Below are 13,547 nucleotides of genomic sequence, written 5' to 3'. Positions count from 1 at the left end.
TTGGTTTACATTTAAAATGATTATACGTGTACTTAATCGTAAGTTTTTAAACGCAGCACAATTTTCTTGTCTAGGAAAACTGGCGATTGACAATAACGTTTTGTTCCTTTTAAAAATTTGCATTTGTAACGTTACTACTTCAGTTTTACTTAATTAAGTTGTATTTTACTCTACGATGTGAAGTTTGTAACTTTGCGACGACGATTAACACTCTTATCCTGTTACTGATTTTTTTTCATCCTTTGTCAGTGTTCCTGCTGCATGAAAACCTTTATAAGCCACTTATAAATAAATCAGTATAGTTCTGAGAGTGAACGTGGAAAATTTTCTCGCAACCGGTGTAAAAAAAAATTTTCAGTGTCGCCTGTGCTCTTTCCTTGCCCCTCGTCCTTCCTCCCAGGGCGGAGCTGGCGAGACGGCGGGCAAGGACGGACACACGTAATCCGCAAAGTATATCTGGGCCAGAAACTAGTTGGGCAGGGATCAGTTGGATTGAACACATTGTGCTGACCGAGCCAACGTTGCCGGAGTGAACGCTGCGCCCCGCGGGAAAGATCTGGGCAGTCCAGTATACCTCGCGACCGATTCGGAGCACCGTTTAGAAGTGAGATGTAAGAAACGTAATAGAGTTGATGTCGTAGAATGGTGGGTCGAAAACGTTGTACTTGGTATGGAAATAGTTCACGAAAGGTTGAATAACTTTGTCTCTTGTTTCTTGTTATTGAAGAAGTGGACTTGCTGACTTTTTATTACCATTGCCATGCCCCATCCTGGAGTTTTACAGCCGCCCTTCATGACCTCTACGGACAGACTCATGGACCGACAGTCGCCTTTACTGACGGGCTGACAGCGAGGGTCGGTGATCCACCAGGTTCAGTTTCCATCCTCTGACGGAAACTTTTACTTTGTTTTAGGTTTGTTGTTTTCATCGGTTGGGCTAGGAAGAGTGCAGTGGGACGCAAAGTGCACTGTAGAAGCTGTCAAACGCTTCCAGCAGTGTAGTAGACACGAGATATTTCAGTGCCTTGTCGTGGGTAAGTAACAATGTACAGCGTCTGTGTGTGCAGTGGGGAGGAGGAGCAGGTTGTGAAGGATGGCGGGTGGTGGTGCGGCTGCCGTGCGGGCCCCGCCCCCGGCCCCGCGTCCTCCGCCCGCTCTAAACTTCCTTGGGCCGGCAGCTTGCAAGTTAGCCTCCGGGCTTACAGGGGGGTTGTCCACCGGGCGCAGCGCGGCGTCCAGGGGCTTTTGTGGATCGGCCCCGCAGGCTTACGGCTGGCGGCGGCTCTTGGCCTTCGACGCCTGGCCCAGACCGATGTGACACGCGTTAGGGCAGAGGGGATGTCTGGGGGGGGGGGGAGGGGTCAGAGGTCGCAGAACCGAAACCCACACCCCAAGCTCTGCTCTTTGAGCCCAGCCCAACCCGGTGTGTGCCAACCAGGAAACTGGAGGAGTCAAGTCAACTGTTTAGTTGGGGTACACATCAAGACTCCAAATCGTAAATAAAGTAGTTTCTCGTCGAAGCAACTGATATGGCAGCACGCAGAAAAAAATGGCCCCAATAAGCAATATCAATTTTATAACTCACTCCCCTCAAGTGTTGGCAGAATAGCAGGGTACTCCTCAAGGGCTCTGCACCTACTTGTGAAAAGGGTGGGGGGAGAGCAATACGGATAACCTGATTACCGATCACTTAATCCGTAAGGGAGACGCAACGCACCGTGTTCAGCTCAGCAGTAGCGTGTGAAGGCAAGGCAGCCCGCCGTGACGAGGCTACTCCTGTTCACCACTTCAGAGGGCGACTGAAGCCACTGGCGCGTACTGAGGAGGCAGCAGAGAACCTTCCTGGAACCCCGCTCCCTCCCTTCGCTTGGTGTTGCTGACGTTACAGCGCCTTTATAGTGTGAGGTTAAAACGAATCGGTGGTGAAACGCAGTTTTGGGGGACGAGGTTTCCAACACGTCTTGCTTTCCCTCATCCTCAGCAGCGGTCTTTGTAGCCAACCCACATTCATTTTTTAAAAGTACTCACAACGACACTTTGAAAAATTTCATCGTAAATTTACAACATTTCTTGTAATTTGGAATTACAAAATATAATGTTGTAAATTTGCGGCGGACCAGTTTTGCTCCTCGATTAATTCCAAGTCGATAGAAAGTGATTGTAAATTTACAACTTCAAGTTGTAATTTATCGGACTCACATCATGGAAAATTTTCCTGTAAAGTTACGAGTATTTTTCACAGTGGAACGAGTAGAAAAGCTCCCGTAGCGCCTGCCATGTAGGCAACATCTTGCCTGCAGTACATGCGTGTATTGCGGTGTGGTCTACCCTGAGCCTCGCAGGCGTTGAGCCTCCACGTAATTTACAGCTCCGTGCGAATCTGAAAAAAAAAACGGACTTATTTTTTGGACGGTCCTCAGAGCGGGCTGCCTATACTATTTTTGCGCGCTTGTTCCTCGCCTTCCGAGGATGCAAGGTAGCTGACAGATGGAACTGTTCTATTATAAGTGTTTTATTAGCCGGTCTCTAGTTCAATGTGCTGAAACCCTACGCAGTGCGTGCAATTCTTACGGTGTGCTCTGGCAGCCCCCTGTCCTCTGGAGCGGGGGTGGGGCCTAACCAATAGTGTTAGGGACACGCAAAGGCGCGGGCCGTGATTGAGTCATGGGGGTGCGGTCCCCCGTGGGGTCGAAGGTGGCCGCAGAGAGGGGCGCCAAGAAGGGGAAGGGAAAGGGCAGCGGGACCTGCGGGTCCCTGCCGGGTCAGGGGGCGGCTATGATCGTGGCGGATACACATCTCGGCGTGTCCTGGCGGACGTGCTGACCGCCGCCAGGCTGCAGCGCCCGGCAGCGGCCGCCCGCATACCATTTGCACCCCAATAGCCTCGTCACGAAGTCGAACCGGCCCAGGGGGTGGAGGGGGGAGGGACGATGAGGCCCCCGTGTCAAACGCCCCATCAAGCCGGGCGAAGTCGCGTATTAAGATTTAGCATATCGTGCCCACGGCGCTGCAAAATTACTTAGTTTGTTGTGATTTTTACTTGCAGCAGCGGACGCTCACCCGTTTGCTCGCCCGCGCGTGGTAAAAGTTACAAGTCGGCGATTGGCAATCAGCCGTCGCTGTAGCCGAGATTTATTGCCGTTGTAATTTGGGCACCACACCCCGCCCGCCCCTCGCCGCACCCCACCACTGGCAAACAAGGAGAGCGTCACTTTGCATCCTCTAATGACGTGCCGATAATTTTATCCCGCTGCTGATTGATTGCCCGCCCCTCTCCCCCTATCCTCGTCCTCTATCAGGACAACACAGATAGGGCGCATCCGTAAATGATACCACACTTTATCTCTCCCCTCCCTTTGTCATGCCGTTCTCGAAAGTGTTAGAATTATAGCGTACACCCTTTTCTTTCTTGGACGGTAAAAACAATGTCTGACTTTTTGAGGAAAGGGGAAATTCCCCGTCAACGTATTGAGAAGTTCCCATTCTATGAGGGGAAGACCCCAATTTTTAGGAAATCTCGTCAAAAGTTTTGGGGATAATTTTCCTCGTTTTTTTTTTTGATGAAACATCCTCAAATTCTGAGGGTGTTTCTATTTTCTTAAACTATGAGAGTTCCTCAAAGTTTTCCCTTCAGTCATTGTTTTTACCGTGTGGGTTGAGTTGTCAGCAAAGCCGCAGTATTAATCTCTGCTGCTCCCGCTGGCGGGCGGCTGCGGCTCCTGAGATAGTCACTCCTTTTGTGCGCTAAATGAAATTATGATCGAGTCAGCGAAACTTGCGCGAGGCTGCGGAAGAGGGACCGCTCGCCTTAACCCAACTTACCTGAAGTCTCAAGTCGGGGCGTTCCATCACGGTACTGCCCCCCCCCCCCCCCGGGTCGTGTGAGAGACATGCTTTCTGAATGATCCCATAGAATAATTAGGAAAATATGTGTGTCATAATCACCACTGTTTGGGGGGTGCTAACGAATGTAATTTTCGAGGCTGCTAAATAAGGCTTTCCCTTTGAAAATGTACCAAAGTGCGCTGAGTATGCTAATTTTTGTACCTTTGGAGGTTTTAAGTGCCTTTTGTCGGAGGCACTAAAACAGTGTGAGTATTTAAAATGCGGTAAAGAACATTTGTTCTTCCAGTGCGTTTCGCTTGATAATTGATAATACACGGCGAGTATAATATGCTGGCAACTAACTCCCCTTCCACGCCGCTGCCTGGGCCTGCCGCGTCCATAGGCGGGGAGGCATTTCGAGAATGTCTTCTCTGAGCGCGCGCCGCACCGCCGCCCCGTCCCGTTTGTGGCGTCCGAGGCGTGGGCGGCGGCTGGGGGCGCAGCGTGGCGAGCTGAGGACATGAAACTACTCCTGGCACTGGTTTTATCGTCGCCTTGCCCCCCCCCCCTTCCCCTCATTGCAAAAGGGCCCCCCGTCAGTATAAAAGCGACGGCCAACGACGTGCGTTCGACAGCTATTCCGCGCCGCGCGCCACCCCGCTCGGGCCGTGCTTTATGGGCTCACAACATCCATGCGGCTCTCGGAATCAAGGACGCAGTGCACCCCTCCCCTGCTGCTGCGCATTTAGCACAATTTACTGGGTCTGCGTGTTTTTTGAGATACAATAAAGGTTTGAAAGTTTTAGCCCACCTGGCCACATGGCACTTAAAAATATACTTCTTTTAATTCAGAATAGTGTGCCATTTTGATTTTGCACCAAAACATCCTCTTACCTTGCGTACTTTAGGATCCTCGATTTTAATAGATTTTACCCCGTTCTTCCCTGGCCTTTCATCTGCACATTACTATTACTATATTCTTTTAACCGTTACATTTGAGAATTTTAGCACACTAACGACTAAAGCTCAGCCACGACGGGCTGCTGCACGTACTCCTACGTTTTACCAGACTATCACTTGGCACTAAGTACACCTAGAGTTTTTCTGTGAAATCCCCCCCAAAACTTTTAACAGTGTATTTTGCAAGATTTCTTGAAATTGCCAAAACTTTGAAGCCTCATAACGTATAAACCGTTTGAGCTACAGTCCTGCGCTTGGGCTCCTTTTGAAGTCCAACGAGTCCAACACTATTCCCAGGAATCGTTTGGATACCAGTTTGGGGCAGCATCATACAATCGTCGAAATGAGGATTTTTGACTCCGTGATTCTCAGGCCAAGGCCAAAATTCCTATGTATGGAATTCCACGGGATGTGCTCCCATGGGGAAATTCATCCCACGATATTTTCGGCCGCGTTTCTCATATGGTGTTCTTGGTCTACCCGTGGGTTCATCCCATGGTGAAAGAATGGGTTGTCACCGACAACGTTTTAAATGAGTCATTAGTGAGTCCCATGGTGTTGATTGCCTTACTTCCCATGGAAACATTTACTGGGGCGAACGAAGTGCAAAGCAAGCCTCATCGACTAATAAAAAGTTTGTCCTAGGGGTGTCAGAATCGAGGTGGAGCCAAATCTGTTGTCCATTTGAGCCTAGCTACAGCCGTTGTAATGATAGCAGGGAAAGGAATCATATTTTTACAAAATTAAAATGGCCCCACTAAAACACGTCTTAGATGCTACACTGTCAATTTCAGGTCAATACAATAAGAAATAAGGATATTATAGCGTATCTAGATCTTCATAGGAAGTGGGATTTCCCATTGAATTGGCCCTCCTATGGGAAGAGGGCAGAACGAGGGCAGAAGTCCCATGAAAATAGTATGGGACCAGTTACCCTATGAGGACACTGTTTTACCAAGGTGTCGGGAGGACTCATCATAAGAAATTCTAGAGCTCACATGGAGTCAAAGGGACTTTCTATTGGAAACCTTTCATTACCTATGAGACTTTGTCCATGGTGTCATGGTGTCCACAGGATCCAATTGGACGGTCATGAAAATTGTGGCCTGGGTTTGACCCCTCGCGCAAGAGCAGGTTAGTCGTTTCGACCGTTCTGCTACCGCCGTCAGAGTGGAAGCGTCCTTACGTGAAATGTGTCATTAGTGCCATGTGAACAACCACCTTTTAGCTCTGATATGACGAAAAGCGCGCTGACAGCGCCGAGGCGTCCAAAGGCCATTCTCAATAGAAACAGTGATAAAGCATCAGTTGAGGCATGGGGACGTGGTCGCCGATCAGTCGTAGCCGAACTTCGCCATGCGGGGGTTCGTTCTCGTTGCCCTCGTCCTGTGCCCCTGGGCTTGCGACGCCATTCCATTGGTCCCCGCGCCGCCCACCGACTCACAAGGTATGGCTGACCTGGTAGCATCCTTCTTGATGGGCACCACGGCTGCAGTGCGCGTCTACGGCAGGGCCCGTGGGCTGGGGGCATTCCTCAAGCAGCTGCCTGCAGAGTTACCCAGGACAGCAGCCTCTAAGTGGAATGGTGCTTTTGACAGTCGCCTCGACACTGAAGTTGGTGTTAACCGCCTCTTGGTAATAGCGGAAGACAGCAGAGCCCAGCTTATCGCCACAATAAACGCCGCTGCCCCGTCACCTTCCCGCGTCCTGCTCTGGACCTGGGCGGCTCGACCCGAAGATGGACTTGTGCTCGAATCATCCTGCCTGTGGATCCTCGATAGGCAGGTTGCCCAAGCTGTCTCCGTCCTCAACGGCCCTACCTTTCTGTTTACTGTCGCCGCCAAAGTTTTAAATGAGTCATTAGCGTTATCTCTTAACATGACTCAAATCGACCGATGGTCACCTAGAGCCCGGCGCTGGCAACACCGGGCGGCGCCATTCTTAAAATTTTGCTCAACATGGAGTCCCCACCAATCAGGCACAAATCTCGCAATCCGCCAAATCTACGCCGTTCTTCCACGCCAGTACTCAGCCTACCCTGAGTCCTACATCGACTTTGTGACGTCACTAATGAATTCTCTGAACCAGCCTGTTCACTTACATTGGCGATACGATGTCCATGGGTACAAAGATGTCCACGCGAGACTTTTAAACTGTACTTTAGATGCGGCAATCACGTACGACACCAGTGTGATGCGATTTGCGCCCGAAATTCGCTATGCCAGCCAATATCTGACCACCATGCAGGTTATAGTCCCTGCAGGATTACACCGCGTCAATCTCCTGCAGGCGGTGACGGCCGAGTTCTCCGCCGAGCTCTGGTGGGCGACGGTCGTCGCAGTGTCAGTTGTCACGATGGCCACAGTATTGGTCACGAGGGTGTTCGTAGGTCAGCCGTGGGCAACTGCCTTGACTGTCGCTCCGCTGTTGACTCTGGCACCGCTGTTGGGTCAACCCTCTCCTATCGGGACGACGCACCGGCCTCTGGCTGCCGTCTGGCTGCTGATGAGTGTCGTGATCGTGGCCGCCTACCAGGGCCTGCTCCTAAGGGAGCTGACCGCGCCACCGGGGGAGATCGACAGCCTAGAGCAGTTGGAGGACAGCGGGCTAGACATACGAATGAGTATGAACTTGTACATTGTTCGGCAGCAAATCCCGTCAGACCTATTACGATCGCGAATAACATATGTCTTGCCCGAAGACGTAGTCTCCACAGTGCGCACATTGGCAGAAAAGCGCAACTTTGCTTTAGTATTGCAGCGTGACACGAACATGGAGCTTATTTTGTCACCGTACTTGACAAGTATTCCGAAGAAACTCCATGCGTTCAATATCGGGTTCCCATTTATGGTCGTCCAGGTTTGGCTTACAGCCGGCTCGCCTTTGGAAGCACCTCTACAGAAGGCGTTGCGACTCTTCCAACAACATGGACTGCTCTTGCATATGTTCCGCTCTACATGCACAAAACTTGGAATCAATATCGGCGTGGACCTCGACGAGCAGCTTGTGCAGCCTCTCAGTCTACGCCAATTACGGCCTGCCTTTTTACTGCTTGCATGCGGCCTGGGCATATCCTCACTTGTCTTTGTCTCCGAGATTGTATATAACAAGTTTCGTAAGTGACGAAGGGGAATCTCTGCGATGCGAAGCTTCCTCTTTGGGATTTTGTAGCTCGAAAACTTTCTTCTGTCTTCCTTTCACATTAATATGTCTTCAGTGCGGCGTAATTAATTTCTGGAGGTTGGGAAAACCAGCAAAGCGTGACCACATTTTGATCGTGCTGCACTGAATTCGTTAAACTGTATGTTTGTCCGACGTACTTTCAGTTTCAAGTTATCGCCTAGACACCTGTAGCATATAGCATAAGGAGTATACAATATACCATATCGCGTACTACATAGATACACGCGCCGTGATCTGTCCGTTTAACGCCATGTAGCCGCGTGTTCTTCGATGAAGGAGGCAGGTTGAACAACCTATGTATTTCTGTACGCCCCGTTTGAATGTCAGGTACATCTGTGTGTTGTAGTGTTTGTTCTTGTATTTTTTCTAGATAGGGAGTATTTTCGTCTTTTCCTGGTACATGTTGCACTGTAAGTTTCTCACCAAGAACTGCTCTTATTTGAAACATACAAAGCATTTGGATCCGTTTTAACAAAAACAAATACGAAGGGTTCGGCTGGTGCTTTTTGTAATACGAAGAAAATTCGTTTGTAATGTGGTGATTCCAGATCCTTTGTAAGGAACCAAGAGTGTGTTGTTTTTCCAGGCTGTCAGAAAACCCCAAGATAGAGAAAAAATGATGTCTTACAAAGCCTTGCTCCCATCCGAGGTACAGCGTCCGAAACTCATGCTCTGTTTGAAGTTGGCGGCGTATTTTTTTTTACATTTTCACGTTTTTTTCAGACCCCTTTTGGTTTTTTTCGTATTTCGAAATTTCGAAATTTGTTGAGAAAAATTGTCGTTTTAAGGTTCAAACATAACCCGGGCATAATTCTAATTTAAAAAGAAAAAAATGACGTTTTTGCTCGCGTTTTTGTTAAAGTAGTGGTTTTTCAGATCTTTGTTAAATTTTTACAGCCTAAGTTAGGGTCACTCCCACTACTTTTGACGATTGTTCTTAAATGGACACGCCTTAAAGAAAATTTTCCATCCATTATAAGTGCAGTTTTGGAATTCCATCACCCCCTTTCCATTTTGGCAAAATGCACAATTTAAAACTTAAAATTGTCCATTTCGGGTACTTAGAGTAATCGGACGATCCCGGCATGATTTGGATTTCTCTCGTTGAGTTACACGATGGGTTACTTAAGTTGACGATTTTGAGCGATTTTTGAGCGATTTATAGCCGATTTCCTGTTTTTAGTCTTTTTCTATTGAGAAAAGTCCGAAAAACCGATAAACAGCGATATCTCCTGAGCTATTTGAGCTACAGGACTCCACCTGCGCTTAAAATGCTCCTTTTGGTTTGTTCTTAAACATACAAGAGAACGAAGGTAATCAAAAGGGGTCTGCGAAAACGTGAAAATGTAAGAAATACGCCGCTAGTTGGACTCGGTTGGGACTAAGTTTTGTTATAAAATAGGAAACAAGCATAGAGACAGTGGTTTAAGCATGTTTGATTTTTGAGGGAAAACCTCGTTCATGTCCTTTGTGCTGGTATTTTTGCATGATGAAAATTTTTGGATTTGCAACAAAGTTAAGTATAGAATTAAACATTAATCGCGAGTGTTTTTTCGGTGCAATTGCAATTCGATCTTCTTACCTCACTTTTCTTCCGCTGCTTTTCCTCGTGTTTTCCCAATCAACTTTTTTTTTTTTTTTATCGAGGTGTAGGGCAAAGCAGCAGCGCGGTTCTAAACTGCTTCTCGGGGTTGTGTAACAGCAGTGAAGCTGAGCAGCAGCGCGGTGACAATGGCGGAGGGGCTGACCATTATACCACCCGATATCACTGGCCGTCTCAGCGCCGCGCCTGATCATTATCTCTGGCAGTGACCGCCCCCCTCCTGGCCGCCCCCCGGTGCAGAGATGATGATTCCGATCCGTTGTGTTAAGTAGACAGCTGGCGTCAGCTGGCCTCGCTCAGACAGAAGGACCCGTTGAGTCTCACAGTCTATCCCTCCCGCGCGCCTCAGGCACCCCGACCACCCGACTTGTGTTTGACCGTGTGCGCGCGCGCATTGCTGTGTGGTTCTGTGTGCGTCTATTAGTTGCCGCTGACAGGGTCGTTCGGGGCACGCACTCACACACACACACACACACACACACACACACACACACTATATCTCTCTTACACACACACTCAAATACACTTTCACACACAAACTCACTCGGACCTCGAACATGCAATTGATACGCGTCCGTGGGTGGAGTGTGGTCGAGTGCAAATACAATCGACTACTATTCACATTCACCAGGCTGTACATTGCTCCCCGGCCCCTGGTAACGGTCCCGCCCCTGGCCGCACGTTGATTGTGACCAGCAGCCGTGTGGAATGGGCCCCCTCATGTTCGCTCGCCCGCCTGGCCGGCCCGGCGGGCGCCTGCGGGTCGGTGGGTAGGCCCGCCCGCCGCGCGCCCGAGTGCAGTGTGTTGCCTACGCGCCGGCGGCCTCTGGGCGCCGCATGGTCGGCCCCCGATGCACATGTAACTGAAATTGTCAATCAAACTGCTTGAAAACTGAGACTGGGCATCGCGGTCGCTTTCGAGAGACACGGAGACACCGCCTGAGACTATGGTCTACCAACTGATCTACCTGCCACCCTCGTCGCGCACCTGATCTGTTTGTGCGGCTTAGACACCAAGCAGTGCGCCGTGTTTGGCGAAGAATTTTTGCGGCACCCGAATTCTTCCGGCGCCCCACAACTCGACTTGTTGCCGAGCGCGGCCGAGGAGTGCGCAGCGACATCTGTCGAGGGTTGTGGTCGCCGCTGCTGCCACTACTCCTCGCTCGCCCCGCGGCCTGCCCGCCGGTACCCCGCGCGCGCCGCCCACCCCGTCAGGAAGTAGTGCTGATACCGGGGCGGGCCGAGGCCGGGCACGACGCAGAGAGAGCCCCGGCCCGCAGACGGTCTCCAGGCCGCCGACGACCAGGGCCGTGACTTATCCAGGACGACGACGAGCAGCCGCCGCAGGATGTCACCGTGGACGCGGGCCCCGTGCCTGCTGGCGCTGATCGCCGCTCTCTGTTGCCTGCAGTGCCTGCCCGCCCAGCTGTTTGGGGGCGGTGACAGGGGTTAGTAGAGGCCACGAGACCTTGACGCCACAGAAGTGTCACTTCAGATAGTTGTTAAGCATACCTTATACTGAATAACTCAATCGGGGTTGGCTCACTGTAAATATGGGGTGTCCTGTCAAGCAGCAACGCGACTAACGTCACCCGATCCAATAATTAGGGTAAATTACTCTGTAAATGGAACAGTTGAACAGCCTTACTGTTGCAGCAGTGGAGCCTCGATCAGAGCGAAATGCCCCACACTCCCAAAACACTGAGTTCTTGGACCAAGTACTCTACTTGACCGTTGGTCAAGTGATTCAAGTGATATGTACTTGAAAAATCAATGATCAAATGCAAAATGTACTTGGTACAATGTAATTGATCAATGAACTCAGTTTTCTGGGTGCACTGTTGCAAGGGCAGAACTCGCCTGCGCTTGTACTTGTAACAGTCGGGCATTTCGTTCTAATCTTGCTTTTGAAATAACGATTATGTGACAATCGAAGCACTTACAGTGCATGCCAAAACGACACACGCAAAAGTGTGTGTGACAGCCTGGTCTCACACTCCTTTTCTGTCGAAAAAGTAATTTTGATTTTACTAGAAGTCACACCGTCACACCAAAAACCGGAGAACATTTTTCGACGCCACCCAGGCGTCGCCCCCATGCATGAAAGTCCGTTCTACGACGGTCGCCCAGAGAATGTCCGATCTACAAGCGTCGTTTGGAGAATGTTCGATCTGCATTAGCCCGGCTGGAGAACATCCGAAGCAACATTTTTGACTGTTTTGAGATATTGATGCCATTTTACGTATCTCGCTAAGTTACATAAAATGGCACCAATATCTCAAAGCAGTCAAAAATGTTGCTTCGGATGTTCTCCAGCCGGGCTAATGCAGATCAAACATTCTCCAAACGACGCTTGTAGATCAGACATTCTCTGGGCGACCGTCGTAGAACGGACTTTCTTGCATGGGGGCGACGCAGGGTACGGACAGCTCCTTGAAAATGACTGAAAAACCAAGCCTAGTGAACATTACTGCTTAAGGGGGTTTTCTATGGTTTAAGTCAGACCAAAAACAAAATTTGAAACATTTAAATTCCCATTAATGAAGATGTTTGGAAACTCAAGTGGCGTTGAAATTCGGCTTTCCCTTTTCCAGTGAGACTCCTCTGTGAATGACATGGTCGTCGCACACTTTTCGATGCATGGCATAATGGCCACGCATTGCCTTTGTGTGATATTTTGGCACGTACATTTAAGTAGTGTTCGAATGTCACAAACCTCTATTTGTGGAGTGTACTTGTGGGACTGTACTTTGCTACAGTTGCATTCGCTGAGAAAGTCAGTCACCTGCTGGTCACTTTGTTTTCAATGCCCTTCTCATTTCAGTGATATCTCGTATGCATAATTCAATTCATTAATTCCTAGGTCAAGTGACTACGGATAGGATATGAGAGCAGGCGCAGATTAAGAGGCAAACCCCCTTCCCCCGCTTTCGTCTATGTATTCGTCTAGGCTTCTTTTCGTGGGATAATTTTAAGTTTGGTAGAATCTACGAATACTTTTACACTTCTTCTCCCACTATTTTGATAGTCTTTTCAGGGCCAAATTTTTGGTTCGCAAATATGGGGCCGACCCAAGGAGCAAAATCGCACCGGATGGCGTGCGTGCCTGGTGGGACCCGATAGCAGAGGCAGAGCCGCGCTTCCCCCGCGTGTGGGTGAAATCGCGCTCCCGAAAGCGCGTCGCTACATGGCAGAGATAACGCGCAGCTGCAAACAGCTGGACACTGACTGTAGTTCAGCGTTTATATTTAGCTTTATATAGCGGTAGCAGTTGCTTTCAGTCTGAAATGCGAATATTGATGTCCGACCGCAGGAATGATGGGCAAGAAGGACGGTGGCAAGACGAGCCAGGATATCAAGAAGACCACCAGTGACTCGAGCACGGAGGCACCAAAACTGGTGGTTGCCAAACCAAACGAGGTGCGTCTGCTGTAGTTTACAATTTCACCTTTTCATCAGTGTACTATTCTAATCGCCGAGAAAACTAATCACAAATAAATGGGAATGTGTGTTTGTCTCAGGCCGAGGACAAGCCCTACCAGGTGTGCAAGAGCATCGGGGACTTCCCCGGCCACTGCCGCCACATCCGGTACTGCCTCATCAACGAGTTCCGCACCAACTACACCCTGGTCTCGTACTACAACTGCCCCATCGAGGACAAGTACGTCGGCGTGTGCTGCCCGGACGACCGGGACACACGGCCCAAGACTGTGGCCGTCAAGCCGCTCAAGTCTGACGAGGAGTCTGAGGCCGAGGAGGCCCGCATCCTGGCCAGCAATACGAACCGCGTGGACCCCATCAAGAGACCGTCGCCGCTCGGGCCGGCCGGCAAGAACAGGGGTAAGCACGAACGCCGCAGTGGCTGGCCTGAGACTTACTTTTTTGGGGGTTCCCGTACAGAAAAATTCGGCCTCAGCATGGGTCTAGAATGGCTCCGTCGTAGCCATTCTCAACACATCGCGGAGGATCGCTGTGA

The 13,547-nt window shown here is 50.0% G+C and overlaps 1 protein-coding gene across 1 annotated transcript in view; it reads left to right on the top strand.

The window, feature by feature from the left end:
• Positions 1–13,547, top strand: part of LOC113204368 (venom protease-like) — a 28,072-nt gene that overhangs the window by 11,096 nt on the left and 3,429 nt on the right. The window contains exons 2-4 of the mRNA XM_052269347.1: positions 915–1,034; positions 12,885–12,991; positions 13,093–13,411. Of these exons, the coding sequence (XP_052125307.1) occupies positions 12,887–12,991; positions 13,093–13,411 (424 nt within the window). The 5' untranslated portion in view covers positions 915–1,034; positions 12,885–12,886. The remainder of the gene's footprint in view (positions 1–914; positions 1,035–12,884; positions 12,992–13,092; positions 13,412–13,547) is intronic.

Source organism: Frankliniella occidentalis, unplaced genomic scaffold (genome assembly GCF_000697945.3).
Source record: "Frankliniella occidentalis isolate FOCC.00 unplaced genomic scaffold, Focc_3.1 Scaffold90, whole genome shotgun sequence".
NCBI classification, from domain to species: Eukaryota; Metazoa; Arthropoda; class Insecta; order Thysanoptera; family Thripidae; genus Frankliniella; species Frankliniella occidentalis.
Note: the sequence above shows the minus strand (reverse complement) of the source record. Positions and strands in the feature narration are given on the sequence as shown.